This window comes from Colius striatus, chromosome 3, assembly GCF_028858725.1.
Source record: "Colius striatus isolate bColStr4 chromosome 3, bColStr4.1.hap1, whole genome shotgun sequence".
In the NCBI taxonomy this organism is placed as follows: domain Eukaryota; kingdom Metazoa; phylum Chordata; class Aves; order Coliiformes; family Coliidae; genus Colius; species Colius striatus.
This window is the reverse complement of record NC_084761.1, coordinates 75141046-75164790: the sequence shown is the minus strand read 5'-3', so window position 1 is coordinate 75164790 and position 23745 is coordinate 75141046. Positions and strand designations below refer to the sequence as shown.

General features: G+C 39.9%; 1 protein-coding gene across 5 annotated transcripts in view; it reads left to right on the top strand.

The window, feature by feature from the left end:
* Nucleotides 1-17176, top strand: part of FAM114A1 (family with sequence similarity 114 member A1) — a 40692-nt gene extending 23516 nt beyond the window's left edge. For 4 of the 5 annotated variants that reach the window (XM_061992874.1, XM_061992876.1, XM_061992872.1 and 1 more), the window contains 8 exons: nucleotides 828-980; nucleotides 4053-4176; nucleotides 8920-9005; nucleotides 9832-9999; nucleotides 11036-11175; nucleotides 12489-12561; nucleotides 15319-15372; nucleotides 16997-17176. In XM_061992874.1, the coding sequence (XP_061848858.1) occupies nucleotides 828-980; nucleotides 4053-4176; nucleotides 8920-9005; nucleotides 9832-9999; nucleotides 11036-11175; nucleotides 12489-12561; nucleotides 15319-15372; nucleotides 16997-17098 (900 nt within the window). In that variant the 3' untranslated portion in view covers nucleotides 17099-17176. The remainder of the gene's footprint in view (nucleotides 1-827; nucleotides 981-4052; nucleotides 4177-8919; nucleotides 9006-9831; nucleotides 10000-11035; nucleotides 11176-12488; nucleotides 12562-15318; nucleotides 15373-16996) is intronic. The other variant, XM_061992873.1, reaches the window with a different exon arrangement.
* The last annotated feature ends 6569 nt before the right edge of the window (nucleotides 17177-23745 follow it).

Here is a 23745-nt window from a genome sequence, read left to right as displayed (position 1 = left end):
ACTGAAAAATCTGCCATCAAAGGTATTTTGTAACAAATGAATAACTGAAGATAATATCTTGGAAGCTCTGAATGCTGGAATAGCTTTAAGTGTCAAGAGTTCACCTGTGTTCAGAGGTGTGTTTGTGACTTACGATGCAGTTCAGATGCATTTACCAGCTTCACTGTAGCAAATTCATTCAAGAGGCCATTCCTACCTGGAAACTGAAGGAAATAATAGAAGATGCTATTCTTTGCCTCTGTCAGGCTAACAGAAGGGTGTAAGAGGATCAGTGCAAAATATCCCCAAGTATATGGAGCATAGCTCTGCGCCATCTTCGATAGAAGTCGTACCTTATTAGGCCAATCCCTTTTGTCAGTCCTGCTGTCACATAAATTCTGCTAAAAATATTTTATAGGAAACATTTGTGTAGGAGCATTATCTATGCAAGTAGGTCCTGAAAATATTGTTCTTCCCATTTTGTGGTCTGTGAAATGGATTGCATGACTCTTGAAGGCTGTGTATGAAACTGTCCTTTTTGGTTTTCTTTCATTGTAATTTTGTCTGACATCACTTTTGAGAACATTAAAAAAACAAACATTATTTGTTTTTTTAAAAATAAAAGATAGTTAGCAATTACCATTGGGAAAAACCACACTTAGAGTACTACTTTAATATTTTATTAGAGGAGTTTATCAAAAACGAAGTTGGATATTTCAGCTCTGAAGGTGTGATATAGTCCCAAATTTTATTACTACTTCCTACACAAGCAGAAGCAGAAAGCAGTAAAATCTGTCATACCTACAACACTACCAATAAAACAACAGGAATGATGTATATTTTTGCAGCTGTTGCGAGAAGCCAAGGAAAAAGAGAAACAGCGGCGGGCCCAGCAAGTAACCGTTGAAAGAACAGCACACTATGGACTACTTTTTGATGAGTTCCAAGGTTTGTCTCATCTTGAAGCTCTGGAAATCCTGTCAAATGAAAGTGAAGCTCAGGTACAGTATGCAGACAGCATAAAACAAAATGGTTAGTAAAAAATGGATCTTTACATTAATTTAACTCAGCAGATGGATGCAGAATGAACAGTGAGATTTTCATCAACTTAAGAGAAAGCTGGATTGATCCTGTGGTCCAGTCCTTGTCTTCAGGAAATCAATCTCAATACATCTAAAATTTAACTCTAAGATTAACTCAAAAAACTTCTTAAGCAAAAGTTATTTTTGTTAGGACCATATATTGTGTGTGGTTTTCAGCTTGTGACAGTATGCAGATGTCTTTTCAGAATTTGCAAGAAAGTTGGAGTTTTTTTATTTTGTACCAGGCACTGTCACATTCAGGAATTCCAGACCTACTACACTCAGAGGCTAGTGAATTAAAATGAATTCCAGATTACTTACTCAGTTCTTGAACCTTCTTTATTTTGTTAGTTTTTAACTTACATAAAACTAACCCATGGTATTGTTACTCGAAGTATAAAAATGTCTCTTTGAAGAACACGTTAATATAACTAAGGCCTGTGTGATAAATCACAGAATCACAGAATGGTAGGGATTTGAAAGGATCTAGAGATCATCCAGTCCAACCCACCTGCCAAAGCAGGTCCACCTAGATCAGGTCACACAGCAGCATGTCCAGGTTGGCTTTGAAAACCTCCAGAGAAGGAGACTCCACACACTCCTTGGGCAGCCTGTGCCAGGGCTCCCTCACCCTCATAGTAAAGAAGGTTTTCCTTAAGTGGAACATTTTATGTTCCAGCTTTTGTCCATTACCCCTTGACCTGTCTCTGGACACTACAGAAAAAAAAAAAAAGAGCTGCCCCATCCCCTTGACATGCACCTTTCAAATACTTGTAAATATTAATGAAATTCCCCCCTCAGTCTCCTGCAAGCTGAACAGCCCCAGTTCAGAATAGCCTGTCATAAGGAAGATGCTCCAGTTCCCTGATCATCTTGGTGGCCCTGTGCTGGACTCTCTGCAGAAGTTCTTTGTCCCTCTTGAGCTGGGGAGTCCAGAACTGGACACAGGACTCCAGATGAGGCCTCACCAGGCCCTCACCAGAGTAGAGGGGAAGCAGAACCTCCCTTGACCTGCTGGCCACACTCTTCTTGATGCATCCCAGGATGCCATTGGCCTTCTTGGCCACAAGGGCACATTGCTGACTCATGGTTAGTTTACTGTCAACCAGGACTCCCAGGTCTCTCTCTGCAGAGCTGCTTTCCAGCAGGTCAGTCTGCACTGGTGCATGCGGTTGTTCTTCCCGAGATGCAGGACTCTGCATCTAAAATATAAATAATAATATAAAATATAAATACATTTTTTAATTTCAGCTGACAATTTATTGACTGCTAGTGGATCAGTAGACCTGAGACAGTAGATAACAGAATTTTGTAGATTCCCAGCAGTGGTATTATGTACTGAAACAGTTTTCTGAATAGATTTCTCACAATATTTTTCTTATTTTTTGTTGTTGTAATTAGCACTCCTTGCCCTCTGGGCTATCTTTAATAAAAATAACCAACTTATTTTTTTAAATGTTGTATTTGCTCTGACAAATAAAAGAAGGTTAAATTAATAACAGCCAGGTACATACTGTCCATCTTGGTTTTATTTTTTGCAGTTATGTCTAAATGAAAAATTAAAAATTCAAAACCCACATGTAAGGTTCAAGGGCCTGCTTTTGGGAAAAAACAAACAAACAAACCAGCCCACCAAACAGGAAAGAGATAGAGAAAACAACTTTAGGTTAATTGTATGTATCAACACTGTTTTTCTCCTACTGTGAAGTACCACAAGGTAAGACAGACACATGCAGGTATTTACTGTGAGGTCTCTGATGTGCTTCACATTATATCGTAGACATCTCCTTGTTCATAGGCCTACTTGCCCCAGCAGAATTAAATGCAACTATGTGACTCAACAAGTCCAATTCCCTGATAAATATTCCAATTACACACGTGCACACACACAAAAAATACAGTCTTGTAAGCTTGAGACCTGTATAGCAGCCCAAAAACCATAGGAGGAGTGCAAGAGAGACTGAAGGCATTGTTAACGTCCTTTTGCTTCTAATGGCAGGGATTTTAAAATCCCTTTAAGCTTTTCTTTTAAAAGTTTCAATTAAAAAAGGCTCTCAATTATTTCTGTGAAATGGATAATGCTATAGAGAGGGATAAGAAAGCCCTAGGTAGTCCTTTACAACCTGAGTTGGGTCTCCCAATTTCATCTTGCTTTTAGCCCTGAGCATATAAGCTGCACACATTGAGGAGTAATGGAGGAAAATAACATCTTTCACCGGTCTCTCACTGAGCCAGTCTGCATGTCTGTCAAGCAAGCTTAAAAAAAAATCCTTAAAAGAAACCTAAAAGTACATTTCTGTCTCACGGGGCGAGAAGGCGTTTCTCTTGGCTTCCATGGGCAGAGAGTGCGATCCTGGGATTAATGCCGTCTAACTGTAGTGCAAACCAACACTGATTCCAAGAATCTGTTTCCATCCCTCTTAGGTGCCACCCTCTTATTTATGCAAGGACTTGCAGATACCTGAGACATGCAAAGATCTGTCAATTCATTCTTCAGAACTAGTAGACTGTCAGTAATTTTAGTTGCAAACTGAAGTGGGGGAAACAGGCTTCTTTTTCCAGCTCTTCTGTGAGTACTCAGACCAACCATGAATTCTGCCTGTGCTCTTTTTGCTTGCTGTCGTCATCCAAGCCATCCCAAAATGCTTATTACGGTTTGCAATTAAAGCATAGATGGTATAAATCAAAACTAACATTCTTGGAGAAGGTAGAGAGCTGATGAGCTTGCAAGACTGATGTAATTTTTGTGATATTCAAGAAATTTTGTTGAGAGTTAAAAATGTGTCTACATTTGAAGGCTAGAGACGAGATATGCGACCTGATCTAGGTGACCCTGCTTCTGCAAGGGGGTTGGACTAAATGATCTCTAAAGGTCCCTTCCAACCCTACCATTCTATGATTCTGTGATTCTATTTTGTTATCAGGCTCTAAGTTAGCATTTATTAAATGCTCTGTCTTTGTTAGGAATGCTTACTACCCTTTCTTTTACAGATTCAGTCATATTTAGCAACACTTGCTGGAGAGCAGCTGGTGTCTGTGAAAAATGATTTAATTGCTATTAAAGAGATATTTCTTCCAAACGAATCAGATGAAGAAGTGGTGCAGGCACAGAAAGGTAATTAGAAATACAGAGACTTACCCATATGAATAATTGTTGCTTCTGTATTTAGTAATTAAAACAATTACAATCCAAACTATAATTTTTTAGGTCCTAATATTTTTCATATGGTAGTCACTAAAATTAATACTCAAAGTTGTGGAAGCTGATCAATGCCTAATTTTGAATTTATATGGTAATTGAAGTGTGAAGGTATAGAAAATACATCATCATACATCATTAGTGAAAGCAAAACAAAGCTGAGGGAAAATAATAACCTAGATGACTGAGGTTTTCTTACAGAATCTGTTTATGACATTGTGTCACCTGAAAGTTTTGGCCTGTTAAGCAAGGCTTTCCTGTTTACCAGCTTCATCCTCACTTTGCACGTTCCCTTGCTAGACAGGAAAAAGTGTAATAAAGAGACTGAAGCACCCTGAACTTTCTGAAGAAAAGTCACTGAAACATCACAGCAAAGGTGCTTTCTAGATGTTGCTTTGGTGGCATGTGGAGTGTGTTACAGCAGCAGGAGCCTACCATAACTGTGACACAGCACACAGTGTTGAAGAGAACAGGGCTGGCATGGCAGTCCATAGACTAGCTCACAAAACTTAAAATAAAATGGGTGGGTGCCTTGGTTAAGGGCAAACTAATGGATGTCTTAAACAGGTCAGGAATTTTGGCATTCCCAGAGCATGCCAAGAACAGAAGGATATGAAGGTAGCTTAAAGCCACCCTAGTTCATGTCTCTAGGTCTATGAGGTCCACACCAAACCTCTTCTAGCTAACTGAAACAATCTCCTTGACCTGACCGAAGGCTGGCTTGGGTCACTGAACACCATATTGCTGTGTTTCAGGAACACAGAAAGAAAAAAAGGTATATTTTCCACATTCTCCTGATCTTTTCAGGGGTACTTTGTTCATAAAACCTACATGTTGCACAGTGGTGAGGCATGATTTCTCTACCCTTCAGAAAAGTTAGGAAAACTGTGTTACCATCTACACATTCTAACTGAAAAGTCTTTTCTGCTCAAGACTGCTCTTTCTAGCAGTGCTTACTCAGGGTGCGTGATGTCTCTTAAAGGGAGCTTATTGGTTCTTCTTGGTGGTGTTCAGTGTAAAGTCACGGTATAGTGGAGTTTTGCACTGTTGTTTATTTCCTTGTTACTCTTAAAAATCCCCACATTCCTCTGTGAGGTTGTGCAAAATAGAAGTTGAGAATGTGTATTACCTGCTTAAGAGTAAGAACTTATGTGATGTCTGTTGTTCCTGTGTTTCTGTGGGAAATAGTTCCTTGCTTCAAAACTAGCCCCCAGGAAAAGCTCTGTTTCTTGCACAAAGTCCTGTTTTCTCTGGTGGTCAGAAGTTCTGTTTTTCCAGTGAAGCACAGGCGTTGGCCATACTCCTAAAAGCAGTAACTGGCTTTTTAAATAGAGTGGAAAAAAGGCAATGTGCACCTGAAAAAAAAAATACAGAGCATGTTGCAGGTTTTCCCCTGCAAAAGCAAACCAGTCAGCAGTGAAACATACTCCTCTCTGTGACAGCAGAAATAATAACCACACACACGTTCTCTCCACCTTACAGCTGAATGGGTGTTATTTAAGGCTGCAGTTCAAAATGACTCACGTACTCTAGTGCATTCAGGCTCAACGTTTATTAGTACTTGAACTACAGATGAATTCTATTTAATGACAAATTCGGTTGGATGAATTTTACTTCCACTGGAGGACACCAAAAGAATAGAAATGTTAATCACTTCTCAAAGTAGCTTTATGTTAGGGCTGAGCCTACAATTCTGTGGTCAGACTCCTAACCTGGGACACACGGCTTTTCCCTTTGTCTTTAGCCTTTTACCCATAACCCATGTCCTCGGTCATGGTGGGGCCGCACCTCAAATATTGTGTTCAGTTGTGTTCAGTTCTAGGCCCCTCACTACAAGGACTTTGAGGTGCTGGAGTGTGTCCAGAGATGGGCAACAAAGCTGGTGAAGGGTCTAGAGAACAGGTCTTATGAGGAGAGGCTGAAGGAGCTGGGGATGTTTAGCCTAGAGAAGAGAAGGCTGAGAAAAGATATAATCACTCTCTACAACTACCTGAAGGGGAGGTGGGGTTGATCTCTTCTCTCTAGTAGTGAATGAGAGGACAGGAGGAAACGGGCTTAAGTTGTGCCAGGGGAGGTGAACAGGCTGCCCAGGGAGGTGGTGGAGTCACCATCCCTGGAGATACTCAAAACATGCATAGAGGAGGTGCTGAGGTTGCTGTTTTGTTTAGTGACAGGCTTGGCAGTGTGAGGTTAGTGGTTGGACTTGATGATCTTAAAGGTCTTTTCCAGCCATAGCAATTCTGTGATTCTGTTCTATGCTTCTAAAATGGTCTGTGTTTAATGTTACCAAAAATTGTGAACATTGTCTGGCATCCAGCATAGATAGACAGTAACATTTAACAACAGGTTAAACCAATCAGGGTTAAATGCAGCTCATGTCTTGCTACAAATAAGCTTCATTATAGTTTGTGTTCTTAGCTCAAGGTAGTTAATACAGTCCTGTTAAACACATGAGTAGGTTTTACACTTATAAAATATAGTCAGCCATATGCTCTTTTACTATTATGTTTTTTATACAGAATGTCCTATTTTTACCTAAGATAGTGAATCTAGCAAGAGATAGCAAGTTATGTTAAATTCACTGGAGGAATTTTGAGTTTTAATCCTGATTGCTAAACAGTTTAGACCTACAATTAACTTACCTTCAGTAAGATTTTGGTTTGTGCTTCCTAGCTTGATAAAACTTGGGGTTTTTTCCTTGATGTATAGAATCCACCCCCCTACAAAAGACAGATTAACTAATGGTGTTTAAAAATGTTAAATCACATCTGGACAGTGTGCAGTGTTTGAAAACAAGTTATTTATCACTTACTACTGATTTGTTACCACTATATACATTCAGAAAATGCTATATACATTCAGAAGAAAAAGTACTGTCTGGGAGGAAAACCAGTACTTTGCTTTCAAGTGTTTGGAAAGTGTGGCTGTTTGTTTTATGTAAACTCTTAGGAAAGCTTTTCACCCTAGACTTTCGGGATCTCATTCAGAGATATTAGTGCTGCTTTTAGTTTCTAACTTGAACACTTTCAGTCCTACACAAAGAGAAATTACTGCAGGGATCTCTTGGGAAATGATTAGGGCTTGGCTTTATTCTTGTCAACTTTGAAACTGGAGGCATAGTTTTTTGTCTCTTTGCTAACAGTTAAGATAGGTACAAAATCAATATAAAAGGAAAGATATTTTCTGACACAAGTAGGAGAAAGCCAAATGCATACCGCTGTATCTAGGGTTTCCACTCCCTCTGATTACGCAACTCTTGTGTATTTTTCACTACAGCTTCTTTGAGTTGTTTATAAAATGAGAGAATACCTGAAAAAGTAGCTTTACCTACATTTTAAAAGCTATTAACACAAAAAAAATCATATGTGAGGTTAAGGGAGACAGACCAAAATGACTACTGAGTTGAATATGCCAGTTATCAACAATTTGGTTAATTTTTCATTGATCCAGTGAACAGCTTATCAGTTCTCAGCACGCTACAGTTTAGAAAACAATTTGGCAGTGTTTTAAGAACAGGTCAATTCAGTGTAGCCAGGAAGTGCTGTATTGCAAAACCTGAGAATCCTATTGCCAGGTGAACTCAGAATACAATCTTCTTGGCCCTGCTGTTAAGAAGAAAGCTCAGTCTCTTCATCATTACACGTGAAGACTTCTTTGTGCTAAATATCAAATTACTGTATAGCAGTAAAGATGGGCACCCTCTTTACAAGCAATGAGATGTCCTATGCTCTAGGAGAGTGTAATTAGAATGTCAGATTCCATCACCTTTACATATATACTGGAGAATAATGGCCCTCTACTTAGAAGCCCAGCATTGAAGATTCTCATAAAAAGAGAAAAACTGTCCCTACCTAATAAATTCCTAAAAAATCAGGAATGCAGCAAGACATTGCTGATGAAATGAAATTCTTTTTTGGACTAATTGGACTTTTATCAGGCTCAGTTTAGGGATTTTGACCCTTTAGTGTCATCAGGCTAAAAAAAATGGATTTTGTATATTCAACCAGGAAATGTTAAAGAAAATTCCATACACAGTCAATGCAGAGGAACAGAACCAACCAAAATAACAACTTTTAGGAACTTAGAGCATGTTAGAATATGGCAACTGAAAGTAATCAAAGCAATATATATTATAGAGATGGAGTTAAATACTAGTGATATGTATCTTTGCTCATAAATCTTGTGAAGTAAAAGTGTAGATTATTTATACTCCACAGACATTCTTCATTTAAGCAAAGCTTAGTCTTAGAAAGGAAACACACCTCTTAGCTATGATTTGCAGAGAGAGCACTAGAGAACATGATTTCCTGTATGTTTCCTCTGACACTTATTTGTATCTTGCCCTACTGCAGTTTTTACTTCTTGGTTTGAAGGACTAGTATCTCTTCTTTGGTTATTTTGTGGGTCATATTTTTTTCTAATATAACTAAAGGACCATGGAGCTGCTTCTCCTATTACGTGTTTTGGTGAAACTTGGGATTTAGCATGTGGTGGAAGGAGCAGGCAGTGTCACAGTGGCATTTTCTGGTTGTACAGGTATCACTGTTGCTTGTTCTTCTCTTTGAGCATATGCTTGGGGAAGCTATTTGGCTGTGCTTGATTGTGTAAAATATTATAGTGATAACAGTCTAACAAAAATTGTCTTGTTTTTTCTTGCAGCAGATATGGGGGAAGAGTTTGTCAGCATGCTCACTGAACTGCTGTTTGAATTGCACGTTGCTGCTACTCCTGACAAGCTTAATAAGGTTAGCACTTGTTAGCAAGCTGCCCTCTGTTTCTGGGGCAGAGACAGAGAGGGAGGGCTTTGTTCTGAAACTGACAGAGCAGTACCTAGCTCCAATCAGGGAGTTCAGAAAGGAAAGTACAAGAGGATGAGACTAACATGATGAATATAGAAAAGCTTTCATAGCAGAAGTGAGTTTAGTAAGGCAGCACAGTTGCAATGACTAGGTAGCACAATGGGCCACGTTAGAAAGCCTTGAACCAGGGATGTCTCAGCAGAACAAAGTTGATGAGCACAGCAGATTTACATACTGGGAACAAAGGGCAGATTAAGAATTATTCTTCTTGCTCATCATGTTTATTCTTCTGAGGGACTTCCCCAGAGCTTTAACTAGAAGCAAAGTCTTGGATTTGTCTCATCTAACTTCAGTCATCTAAAAGTTACATGGCTAGAAACTAGTCCCATCACATGACATTTGTGCTATCACTCATTTAAAGGTGCTTCACCTGCTACACTCTGGTGGATGTTTATTTGTCCAGCTACACAGACTGACTATGGGCAACTAGCTTAGGCTTAGGTCTTAACATTCTCTTCAGTCTCTGACTAATTTTTTAATAGCACTTTCTTATTTTTTTTACTTGGGAAAATTGTTTCTATGTAAATTCCCGTGAAAGATACCTATTAAAACTGGAATATTAGTAACTTTGGTCTTAATGCAGAAGCTTGATTTGTTTGAGCTCCTGAATGTAAAAGGAAGTAATTGAAAGTATTGTTATTTAAAGTTCAGGAACATAATTTGATATTCTCTGTTTGAACTGAATTTTGGGGTTGGATTCTTTGTTTGGCAGGCCAGGAAAAAAGCTCATGACTGGCTGGAAGAAGCCAATTTTTCCACCCCAGTAGACATGGAAGAAAAGCTAAAAGACAAACCTGGAGAACCTGGTGAAGAGAAGACTGAAAAAGAAAATAAAAATGATGGTGATAAACCAGAAGTAAATAAAAACAGAACAGTGGAGGTAAAATAGCTTTTGGAGCATAAATTCAATTAAGCAAACTGTCATACTTTACTTGATAAGATTACTTCTTTATCTTTTTGTGTTGGTTTATGTTCATTTTTTAAACTCATGGGAAGTATTAAGAGATATTAATATCTAACTATTCACTGTAGATCCAATAGGAAAATAAGTTGCAGAAGTATTTCTGCTGTTAGCTTATTCCCATGGAGGTCTTCTGCTTATTGCATTCTTTTTAATTTTTATATCTATGTTTTTGTGCGTGTGCATATGTTTACATGACATGAAGGAAGCTGAGGAATTCTCAGGTGTGATGTCCAAAGCACACTGAAAATCACATCTCAGCATTCCTTGGCTTCTCTTTCTCCTAGGGACAATACATGGAAAAAAATCTCAAACTTTCTTTGAACATCCTTAAGCAGTCGAAATTGGGAACAGACAAACCACAAATATTGTCTAGGCAACTCCCAAGTGTTCCTTCTCTTTGTGAAAGATAGCCCTCAAGACTAAAAGTGTGTGTCTGTTCAGACAACCTCCCTTGCTGATAAAGTTAGCTGTGAAGATTTTACACAGTGTTGTAGCAGTGTTTAATGTGATTGGTATCTTTGTGTAGTAAAGAAATTATCTGCTACACTTGCTTGCAAAAAAGGTGCAAAAGAGGAGACCCTTACACTGTGTGTATAACATACCTATGGGAGTGCAGATTTCCAACTGACATCTGCTTGTGAAAGCTGTAACACCACAGTGGTAGGTAGAATTTTCTATCATTGCTGATAAAAGCCCATTTTATTGGGAGTATTATCCATTTCTACCCTGGAGATTCATCTGAGGGATGACTCAGTACTTTTGGCTCCATATGAAAGTAATTATTCAAGGTTAAAGGATCTTTGTATTTGTTAGGATTGGGTTTAAAAGTGCTGTTAAAAAATACAAGAGCCTGATCTAGTTCCTATCCAAATAAATGGTAGGCTCATATTTTTAGGATGAGTCTTAAGATCTGTATTTTATAATCTGTGGATATTTCATTTTTTAATTTAAGGAAATCTACATGTTGTCCATTGAAAGTCTGGCTGAGGTAACTGCTCGTTGTATTGAACAGCTACATAAAGTAGCAGAATTAATTCTACATGGACAAGAAGTAGAAAAAACAGCTGAAGATCAAGCAAAAGTACTGACAAGGTGAGTGTTATGAACTTTAAATATGAACATTGGACATTTGCTTAAAACTGTTCAGCTTTTGTCAGTTGAAGGCACAGTAGGTTCATGGATCAACAAACAGCACTGGTTTTAGGGGTCCTGATGCTGTATTTGCTCATGTAATCAAGTTTCATAGGCTACCTGTCATTGTGTGAGATGTGGCTAATGTATGTGTGTTTACAGCACATGACCTGTTCACAGGCTGAAAGTTGTCTCTGCTCTAGCGAGTAAACATACATGCTAATTTGGGTTGCATCCCCTGTTCCCTCTGCAAAAGCTACTGTGCTAGCATATACAGAATTTGCTATTATGCAAAAAATACTGTGCTAGCATATATAGAATTTGCTTCTAGAGTGCACAGTGCAGTCCTCTTACTTGCTAATAGAGTTTCACTATCTACTGTTTATCTGCCAGAAATCAGTCTGCAGTTCTAAACAATAAGACCATGTTTGTCAGCAACGTTGTAGTGAAACACAACAAAACACATGTGAATAAAAGAAGCCAATTTAACTAATAGGACTAAAAATTCAGATCTCAAGCTCTCTGTAGTAACAGATTTTACTGATTTCAGTGTTTTTTGCTGTTAATATGTTGTAAACACTTGAGTCCTAGTTAAGTAAAGTATTTAAGCAAATGTTTATCCTTAAGAATCTTAGTAACAATAGCAAAGTCCATAGGAACAATTCAGTCTAAAACTTGAACAAGAATCTTTCAGAATTACTGCTGAAGTAATGGTGCACTGTCTTCCATGTTATTGTTCTACAATGATGCACATGTGAATGTTTAGCAAAGCAGTGAAAAATCTAGGAATAGAGCTAGATCTCCATGTTCTCTTTATTTTAACCACAAAGGGAGTTCCTCTTTTGGTACTGAGTAGATGTTTTATTGCTTAGATAGGAAACTTCTCACTGTTCTCATTAAAGTTTAATTTATTTCCAACAGTATTTTAGAAGTTGTGTTACTCCAACCATCAGAAAAACAATAGTTAAACCAGAAAGTGAGAATTAAACAAATTCAAATATTGCCCTATGAAAAAAGAGTAGCGTTTGATGCGACATGACATTGTTGCTGCTACAGTCAGCAAAGGATTTTTCAGTGGAAGAATATAAAACCCATACAATAGACAAGGTCAACCCAAGAATATTTTTTAAATTACTGAAAGCAAAATTGCCTTAGGAACACTTTTGGCTTCAGAGATGAAGTCTGTGCCTGGGACAGTCATAGAGTTTTCATCCATTGACAGAACAAGAATGTATTTTGATATTTGTCTCTCTTTTTTTTTTTCTTTTAACCAGTTTAACAACTGCCATGTGCAATGAAGTTTCATGTTTATCAAAGAAGTTTTCTGATTCTTTAACAGCAGCTGGGGTAAGATAATAGCATTTGCTGGAGCGTTTGGGCTTTTTTTTTAACATAGTTCGCTTCCTGAAACACAAATTGTCACCTGACTCTGGTGGCTTTACATGAGGTTTCGGCACAGAGGGCACATCTTCCTTTAGATCAAGATTTTTACGGCAGATTCCTTGTTTCAGAGAAAAGTTTCTTAGCCTTTCTAGTCTGCAGGGTGTCTCCTGTCTTCTAAAACATCTCTTAACCCAGGCACCATTTCCTGTTTCTCCTGATTACCACTCAGCCCTTTTCATACTGAAATGTCCTCACATCTGAAGTCCCACATTTTCCTGTACTCAGCCTATCCCTTTTGAATGCATTTGTGTAAAAGTCATTAACAGGTAACACTTGCAGTATTTTAAGACTTTTCACAAGCTGTCTTCTTAGCCTTTACTGTACCCTAAGGCCACTGTGTTTTCAAAAGGTTTAAGAGATTAGAAAGTCTGTTTGGTCATCCATCCCAAAAAAACCTACATTTTGTCTTGTATCTCATTCAGGAACCTCCATTTATCTGTGAACATGTCTAGAAATCCTACCTTTCAAGGTGTTTCAAAGGTGATTGACATCCGAGCATTCTAACAGGATCCAGAGGCAAAAATTGTGCTGTTGCTGAAATTATTCTGTAAATGTCAGAGAGAAACAAACTCTGGCTGGCTCTTCAGATTACTCTGTGGAAGTGTGAATGCACATCAAAGGAAATTTTTCCCAGTTCTCCCATGAGCTCTACCAGCACATCTCTGAAAAAAAATTTTTCAGAGTTATTTGTAGAGAACATGATCTATTGGTTTGCTTTTATTCTGAATAATTTACATGCCTTCCCATTACCCTGGGAGAAACTGCTTATTTTGCATTTTGGGAACGTATTTTAGCATATCTTTCTGTGATGCTTGTAATAAATCCATGCACAGCCATATGAAAATAAATTGCACATGAAATATTAAGCTGGCCTAGCTCAGAAAATTGGAAACTTAAACTATCATAAGCTTTGCACTAGCTTTTGTTCTTACTAACTTTGTACCCAGTTTTTAGGACCAGACTTTTTTTTGTGGACGTTTGTGTGAACACATGAGAAGCTGAGCACAAAAAACATTTACCACTGCCAAAATACTCTCTAGATGAGAGTTTTAGTAGGGCAGTCTGGTGATCTTTATGTGCTATCTCAATCCTGTAAGCTTTCTGAGGAAGATGTGGGCCTCCTGCTTAGCGTGATCAGTAGGAAAGTAGGAGCGGCTGTCACAGAGGGCTGCAGAAAATCTGTATCTTGCTGCATGTCCCTGCAAGTGGTTCAGCTTCCTCCTTAACCTGCTGACAGCACCCGGGTTCACACAAACACACTCCAGTATCCTGCAAAGAGCATTAACTCATGGGAAACTGCAGAATGGCTTAGAACAGAAAATGGTGTTTATTTCAAATATAATGGCATCCCTACAGCTGCATCTGTACAACTCAGGCATTGCTTGTAGTGCTGCCTGTGCACACAGGCTGTAATGCTGGCAGTGTCTCTGAGTGAGAGAAGTAACAGCTTTGATTGCCACGCAAGATTTCTTTCAAACTTCAACTTACTGGTTCATACAGTCAAATAGTATTTAATTGATACTGCTCCCTGTCTGTTTCAGTTTATTGACAATCAACCAAACGGTGCACTTTGTAATGGTTTCTCTAGTAACTGGCAGTAAAATTGCTCTTCTTTTCTCTATCCACCTTCCCTTTCTTCTGCCATCTTTCTCCAAACTAAAATTAAGGAGTTTCATGTTTCTTTACATTTTTAATGTGAAAGCCACAAGGTATGGTGAGTGGAAATCCTTCATTTAAATTAATTAGTATTGTGTTTCCTTTGTGCTAATAAAATCCACTGTTCAGTTCTCAGAAGGAAAGCGACTCTTGCTGGAGGGTGCTGTTGCTCAAAAAAAAACACAGTGCAAAGAACAGGGGGGAGTTAAAACCAGAACTTTTGCCATTTTAAAAAGCAGAGGAGCTCACAGATCTCAGGTTTTTAGCCTCTAATAGTGTCACTACTGGTTGCACCCATCTTTATTCCTATCTGGTGGTTGAGAAAAATGCTGCGTATGCTGAGGTCCAGCATGTACATCCACATACATCCAGTTATTGTCTAGCTCAGCGTACATCACCTGCAGTGTGGGCATCTCAGTTTCACACATTTTGCCTTCTATAGCCAAATCGGGGCCTTTCCTTTCTCCTTTCTCCTTTCTCCTTTCCCCTTTCCTTTCCTTTCCTTTCCTTTCCTTTCCTTTCCTTTCCTTTCCTTTCCTTTCCTTTCCTTTTTCTCCTTTCCTTTCTCCTTTCCTTTCTTCTTTCCTTCTAAAAACTTCATTTCCCTTCCAACCTGTATTCTTCCTTCTTGTGTCCTTGAAAGACAAGAGGTTAAAAACTGCGTGCGGGGAAGGGGGAGTGAAAAGGGCACTGACACACAATACCATCAGGTAAATCTCACTTCCCTAGCAAAGCAGGCAATTTGAAACTCTGGTACATGAAATAATGAAAAAGTAAAACCCTGGAGCCCATCTTAGTTCATTGCACTCAGTGATAGAACTACATAGGGTCTGCTGGAGTGTCTATTATGTGTAGACGGAGTTATCAGGAATACTGTGATAAACAGTCTGAATAAGATTCAGCAAGACTTTTACAGAATTTATAAGACCACTTCTCAGATGTCAGCATATTCCTGTTGAATGTGTCTCTTATCCCTGGCATTTCATTCTGTTTTGCGGTTCACAGAGCAGTATGAAGGCAGAGGTTCTTAACCCCATCGTTAACTCTGTGCTATTAGAGGTAAGCCTTCACTTTTTTCACATTAGGAAATGCTCTAGTAAAATAATTTTGAAATGAAACAGTCACATTTATGTCTAAAGAAAGAGCTACATAAAAAATAATTACAGTATCATTCTGGCTCTTCAGGGCCAGCTCACCAACTTCTCCGTTTTGTGCTTGGCCTCTCCTCCAAATACTATAGTAGTAATATTTCATTTCCTGAGGATTCTTAAGAACTGTATGACTGAAGTGAGACTGGCCAGCTCTTAAATTCTGCTGCTGTATTCATCAGAGCACAGCAGACAGTTTGCAAGGTGCTGTTTACCTCTTCTCTAATCTGTTTGCAAGTCGCCTAAGTCTGTTCTTTCTGTTCCAATACCTACTTCAAACACTGCAATGCATTTCTGATTCATAGGAAGTTTCAGGCTGCTTTTCTTCAGAATTTGAGTTGCAGGTGTGCTACAGTGCTTCCCAACCGTGGGCATTCACATTTCTAAAAGATTCACTGTCTAGGAGCAGGCCTGGTCAGCACGTAGATAGACATGTGTCAGACATCACAAAAACGTTCACAAGTGGTTTCTTGTGTTAGACAGCACCATCTCTGAGTCACTTCTGTTAGGCACCGTGAGCCGGCTTTTGTCAGAAAAGCACAGTGAGTAAAGTGTGCCTCAGTTTTACCCAGAGGAGGTCAAGAGGGAGGTAAAGTACTGGAATGTGTACTTTCTGCAGCGTGGATTCTTTTAACTCCACGTTAGATCACACCTCTCTGTTCAAACACAAACATGTAGTAGTGACTACAAAATGTCAGCTCCCTTAAAAATGAGGGCAAGATTGCTTTGCAACAAGCACTTTTGCCCTGAATTAATGATACCTTTAAGGAAAATCATGGAAAGTTGAATAGAGCTGTAGTAAAGATCACTGTATGGTTCCTTTTGTTATGGGGTGATTTTGGTGTTGCAGGTGCCATATCTTTCTGTGCTCCAGGAACTGAAAAATCTGGGAACATCCAGAATTGTGGAATATGATGCTTTGTACTTCTGAATCCCTTATTTGTATACAAATCTGCCTTAGGACAGCTTAGGTTCCCGGAGAGTTATAAGCTCCTCTGCAGTTTAGTGTTAAAAATGTTCCACCTGATCTAGATCGACCTGCATCTGCAGGGGGGTTGGATTAGATCATCTCTAAAGGCCCCTTCCAACCCCTACCATCCTGTGATTCTATGAAATTCCCAAAACAGCAATACATGTTAAAACCATTCTAATAATTCAGACTGCTAATTTCAGCAGCACCTCTTCCACCCACAGCAAATTCATAATTAGCTCTGTTGTTGGGAAGACAAGCTGGTTTATATTTAAAAAGTCAAATCTGCTTCTGAACCCTGTGGCATTTTACTCACTTCACAAGCAGAATTGTCCGAGAGTTCAAACTGAGGGGAAATCCCATTCTTGTACAGGGGCTCAGGCTGTCCCTGTTAGCTGTAAACTGCTGTAATCTATCATTTTTATTGTCTACAGATTCTAAAGTCTTACATGAGTACATATGCTGCAGATGTAACAACAACAACAAAGTGTATTTTAAAAGTACAGTGTAATTCCTGAAGTACACGCCAGCTGTACTGACAAGCCACGTTTTCTCTCCCCATTAGGGTTGCAACAGCACTACTTACATTCAGGATGCTTTCCAGCTATTGCTTCCTGTCCTGCAAATTTCACATATCCAGAGCAGTGGTTTGAAAGCCCAGGAGTGATGGTTTCCCGGCAGCTGGCGCCACGGGGCTCGGCAGAAACCACGTACCTGATGTCTGTGGCGTGTGTGCGGGGAAGGGGCTGGGCTGGGCTGGGCTGGGCTGGGCTGGGCTGGGCTGGGCTGGGCTGGGCTGGGCTGGGCTGGGCTGGGGGGCGGCCCCCCGCCTCGGAAGACACCAAACGCCGTTTTGCACATATACTATTGGACAACATTTAAAAGCTCGCTCAGAATTTTAGGCTTTAGAAGTTAGGAAAGGGAGGGACTTCTTTTCCATTAGTATATCCTTTGCAGTTATTTACACTGAAGCTTATTGATATGGGCATTGGCTTCAATACAGATTCCAAATGTTGATCTTTCAGTTGTAGGTGATGTATGTAGCAAATTAGGATGTAAAGTTTTAAAAAAACATTTCAGCCCAAATGGCCATATCTATTGTTTGCATCCTGTCAGTTAAAAATGTGTATTTCAAAACTTGGTTTCAGACTTTCATTTTAGCCAACATGAACAAGTTATTGTAGCATTGTGCCTGTTAAATATTATTTACAGCAGCAAATAATAACATCTTAATGATATGTACCTCTTTGTCTGGAAAGAATTGCCCAGTGATAGGAATTAACTTTACTAAAGGGAAATTGTGGAGGATAGGCATAAAGAATTGTGCTCAAAAGATCTTTTCTGAGCCAGTTAGAAGTACGAGGAAAGCTCTGTATTTGCTGACCCATGAGTTTATATTTCTGCTTCTTAATTCCAACAGCTGAACAACATTGCAGACCAAAGTAATCTTTTTAATATGCAAGCAATAGAAACTTTCCTTTTTGTTTGGAAATTGAAGCACTCCCAAAATAATCTCCTCCCAGATGTGTTACTGGACTAGCACCTCCGGGTTTCATTTGTGCTTTGAACATTATGGAGTTACTGATGCTGACAAGTCAGAAATACAGTTTTGAAGGCATAGAAAAGAAGTTGTGAGAGAATTGCTTTGGGTAGAGAAGGAGGTCATATTCACAATTTCTCTGAGTCAGAAGCTAGACAGAGTGTGCCTGAGCAGCAGGAATGACGTTTCATAATAACACCAGCAACAGTGATGATTTGTCCATATCCTCAGCTTAAAATCCCGAGCTGTGAACCTCAGAATTCACTTAGGCTAGTTTACCTCATGGACAGAAGAACCTTCCAATATTTTATGTAGCCTGTTCTCATGGTTTGTCATTGTTTATTATGTCTCTTTCAGCTGTTTTGTTGGGGTTTTTTTTCTTTGTGATATACTCATGAATTGTATTTAAATACTTTTCAATTGTAGTTAACATCTGCATATGTTTAATTGTAGAAACATAGTTCATATATCATAAAAATAGTGACATAGAGCATGAGGAAACACTATCCTGTTTGTTAGAAAAGAGAAGCCATGTATCTGCTTTGCACATGGTAAAATTTTTGAGTCCAAATAAGAGCGGACAGAAAGGTCTGTTTGTGTCTTACACTATCGTGGTCCCCGTTCTGCTGTCACACACATTATGACTTTTCAATCTTCTGTCATTTAGAGCTGAAATTTTCCCTGCTTCTCAAATAAGGTATATTATGGAAAACCTGTTTTTGCCACCCTGTAATTTAACAGGTTGGAGATCCCTTTCTGGGCAAATCAAAGGGGTACAGTCTTCAAATCTGCTTGCACAGAATGTAAAAAAACCTTGCAGCAACATGAACAAAAATAAGCAGGGCCCTGGGCAGCTGGAAGGGCCAAGGAGGCTTGGCATGGGCCGGTATTTGTGGTGTACTGAAGAGCTCACATTACCCCAGCACGGGGCAAGTGGGTGCTGAGAAGCGGCAGCAGCCCCAGGGAACGTATCCAAAGTGCCTCACACCCTCCACATTCCTGCCTGCCATAACTCTGGAAGCATCAGCACAAGTGCTTTACAAAACAATGTTTAGTAGATGCACACGTTTCATCTCTGGCTTCTGAACCTGGAGGGGAATAAGCAGACTCTTCTGTCCTGGTCCTGTCTGGCTGCTGGAAGAGACACACACTTGTGCTGACTAAGAGGGGTCATCTCATGTGCACACAGGAACCCAGAAGAATGACTCCGCAGTGTGGATTGCTGAGGACCATGTGCCTCCTCCGTGCACCCCATGGCGAGCAGTCCTCAGTTTTAAACATCTGGACACCAGTGAAAGCCATCAGTTGCTTGAGAAAGGCCTGTGTTTTTTAAAGCCTTTTTCTTCCCATTGTTCTCTGCTGGCAAGCAGAATGTAATACCTGGTTACAAGTTTATTTTTTAGAGACTATCAAGAAATATCTAGTGTTTTCACCTGTTGGTCATTACATCTTGGATTTACTTTTACTTCAGTTTGATCATTGTTTTTCATCAAAAAGCCTTTCTGTCCCTGTTAGAACTCTGCCTCTGTAAACATCCTGTTACTGCCAGATGACCCACAGAACATAGCAATGGCTGTTTCACATTGTTCCTATGCTGAGTTAATGTTTTCAGACATAAATGAATTTAGCTGCTTTTTCATACAGATCTTTTTTTTTCTCTCTGAAATGCAGTGCAGAATATAGAGTGTTAAACCTGTCAGAAAAATGTGTTGACTAATAGTGGTGCCTTTTAGCAGTATTAGAAGCCTCAGGGGATAATGTTTGAAATCATTGGGGGTGTTCTTAAGACAAAGATTGCTTGTCTAAGTTACTCCTTACTAGAGGTTTCACTGGCTTGCTTAAATTATGTGTGTATTGAGTAAAGTACCTTACCCTAAAGTAAAAGAAGCTGTAAAAAATAACATGGGGACTGACTTACAGTGTAGGAGGGGGAACAGGGCCAAACAGGAGCACAGGGATACTTCATCTGATCTCAGATGCAATCATCTTGTCCTAGGAAAACTGGATGTTGTGTCTTTAAATCAGTTTTAGGTAAATAATGTTTTGGCAGAAAAGTACTATGTGGATGTGGACCCAGAATATTTTGTTTACACCGGTTTTCATTTTTCCATCGGTCAAATAAATCATTTGAGATACTGAACTGAGACAGTACACTAAACATTAATGTTTTGAAGAATAACGTGGTGGGAGTATGTACTCAGTGACGTCTTTCGCTCGCCAGTTTGGGGGTTTACCTTTGGAATGATGACGTGATTTCAGAGAATCTGACAAAAACAGATGTTGCCTTAAACTTTTAAGGGCAGGTGTCCTTTCCTCACCCCCTTTTCCCAGAACCTTGCACAGTGTGCACCTTGACACTTGGCAAATTACAAGGTTTTAAGTATTTATTTAAAAACTAGGCTAGCTTGTGAAAATGACCTCTTCTCTTTAGCAGGTCTGAATGTCATGGCATTCCTTAGAGCACGCCTTCTTATGCAGGAACAGAGAAGGCAGGTTTTTGCCCTCATTAAGCTGAGAAATGTTTCAAGATGAAACTTAAAACAATGTCTGCATGCCTGCAGCCTTGCAGATGATCCCCTGTAACAGCCTTGCAGGTGATCAACTGTGACTGGCCATGGCTGCAGGGTGAGCAAGAAGTGAACTATGGGACAGGTCATTTGCCCTATTTGTATATTAAAGGTATTTGCTTTTATTGGGGCAAGCAAAACAAAGCAAGCTGTAAGTTGTTTGCTGCTTTTTAAGGTATAGTCTGTTCATGTGTAAACATCTCTTCCCCATGATTTGCTCCTGCTCCAGCATCCTTTGCTCAAGACAGCTAAACAAAAGAACTGTCTCTTCCCCTTGTTCTCATACTGCTTAGATCATCCACTGAAGCCGTTAATAATCTTCCTCTAAAATGGGCTTCAGTCCCCTGTACAGAATCAGAGTCATTACAAGTTGAAAAGCTTTTTAATGATGTTTCCAGTGTCACCCACAGGTCAGGATTCATCACAACTTTAATTTGGAGTCTGAAACGCCGCAGTATTTTGACTGACAAATACAGACCCTTTTTACCTTTTTTTCTGATTCACATACAAGCAGTCAGCCAGCTCACAGGATTATCTCTGAGCCATTCCACTTCTATTTCAAGTGACAGCCTTGTCCTTTCTGTTAGTCTCAAAAGAATGTAAAGAGTGGAAAAGGACTTTCCTGAGTTCTTTGTAAAACCATCCCAGAGCAAAGCTTAATGTGACACCATCAGCCAGTCTGACCTACTTCGAAATTCTTACAGTCTGACTGGAAAGCCCTCTGGACTTTAAACTCTTTTTTTTCTGTCTTAGCTCAACCTTTGTTGCTGAAGCTGCTTTTAGAGTGGAACCTGTACATTTTCCACTCTCTTCAGCATCCACAACATTGGTGAGGGTGTGCAGCTTTAGAATTAAAAAATTGAAGATACAACGTAAAAAAAAAATGAGCTGTATTAAAAAGATGGGAAAGGGAAGTGGTTTTCAAAGAGCAAAACTCCACTCGGGCTGTCTGGAAATAGGAACAATTTTCAAGGTTGGGTTAGGGAAAAGGCTCTCTGAAAGAATTTTTCAGCATTGTTCAGAATAAACAAGAAATGACACCTGATTAGTTCCAGCAGAACTGGAATAACGGCACTTCTGAAGAAAATGAAAATCTGCATTAACTGGAAGGAAGGAAGTGAGAGATAAGAACATCCAAAGAGGAAGAGCTGAAAGGAAAGAAGACGGCTATTTTGATCACTGTAGATCTGCAGTGCTCACCCTCCCTTTATTGCCTTCCCCCCAAAAGTCCCAGAGCATCCATTTGCTCAGAACTCCGTCTTAGGCTCTCCACTTTGATCTCCTTTTCAGAGCTTCCCCTTCCAGTCTTTTGAGAAGGTTCTCTGAGCAGAGCACAAACCATTCATTCTGCCTTTCAAATGTTTTACCCAAGGACTGAGAATATTTCGTATGCAGAGCTGCAATCACGTGCAAGGGGAGTCTGAAAAAGCTGCAGCAAGGACTAATTTGCTGCTGCTGTGACGAGGAAGGTGTGGAGACAGAACTCAGAAAAACGCCTGCTAGTTCTCTTCTGCACTGCAGGGTGGAGGCTAAAAGCCATTGGAAAAAGGTGCCAGTTCTGGAGTGGGACAGTGCCACCTCAGTGAAAGCCAGGGTGCTGGGCAGTTCAGGAAACATCTTCAGAAGCCCCTCAACCCATTTCCTAGGTGAGGAAAACTGCAGCCGTGCGCCTCCCGCCCTGCACAGCTGTCAGCAGCTCTGAAGCGCTCTCTGCCTTTCTCCATGCCTGCCCCTTCCTGCGTTCCTGTGCCCACCCCACATTCCTCTCACTTTGTGTCTCCTCCCCGATGCTGGTTTCTGAGGTTCCTCCCCCTGCCCAACACCATGTGCTGGAGAGGCTGCTCCAGGACATCCTTTCTCTCCTCACATCTTCAGTCTTGAAAAAGCCAGGGGTGAAGACAAGGGGTTAAGGGGACATGGGAGGAGAGGAACCAAGAGGATCTCAGGAGAAAAGGGGAAGAGCTTAAACCCATTGCTTTTTAGTCCCCACCTTCCTCCTCTAGTGTAGGGAGGTGAGACTACAGGTTGCCTGAGGCCCCTTTCAACATGAATTTCCTTAAGACGCTATTTTTTTTCTTACCATTCTTACCAATGTTTCCTCGTTCTCCCACCATTTCCCATAGAAATGCTCTACTCAACAGAGACAAAAAGCATATGAGTGCCTTTTGGATTTACTTGGTGGTCTTGAAAGTAACTCGGAAGATGGAACCTTCCAGAGTAGAAAAACCAAACACTTTGAGAGCTGTGGGATAACTGTAGGTAATGAAACAGTAGGTCACAATTTAGCCATCCAAGGGAAAGAGGGAAGCTGTAGGCAGCAAGAATAATAGAATCAAGTAACAGGAGAAAGGAAGTTAAATTGGGGTCACAAGGAGCAGAGCTGTCCCTGTCACCAAGATCTCTGGATTCCTGACAGGGAAGAGTGATAGATAGTGCCATCACTTGAAGCTTTTAAACACTGACTAAAATGGCATCAGTGACTGCAGACACAAGGCAGATCCGTCTCTTCACCTGTAAGTTACTGTTCTATACCAAGAATAAAAACACCCAACCAGAAGCAAATTGCAAAAGGTTTGTTTTATAGACTGTATTAAAAAATCCATTTCTGAAAAGCATAAGTTATTACCACAGATAAGCAGTAAAGCCCCAAAAGCCCCCAAATCAAGAAAGTCAGTATTTTTCCCTGGTTTTTTTAATAAGATGGTACCAAACAATAGAAACAAATGTGTCAGACTTCTCCAGCTAAATCAAACAAATTCCATATGGCCTCAAATCATTCAGAAGCTAATGCTCACAACTGTTCCTGTTAAATCTGAACTGCTTGGTGCAGTATAATGACTGGAGAGGCAATTTCAGAAAGCTTCAGGAGTATAAATGTAAGGGATGGAGGTTATGAAGTATTTACAGGACGCTAAATCGCTGCATGTCATATTTGCAATGGGCAGTTTACAATCTGTTCATCCTGATGGATTCAGCACAAGGGAGTATGAGTCACAAGCTTTGCAGTTTCTGTCTCTGTCTAGTAATTGATGGCTGAATGGTACCCACAAATAATGTGTGTGTGCCGAATCAGTTTGGGACCCTGCTCAGCCCAAATGGCTCCACGACACTCAGAGGAGCAGTAATAAATGGAAAATAAGGGAAAGTTCCAGGAGATAGTGAGTGAATACTAATAGCCTCAGATAGTACAAAAGATAGAAATGCAAT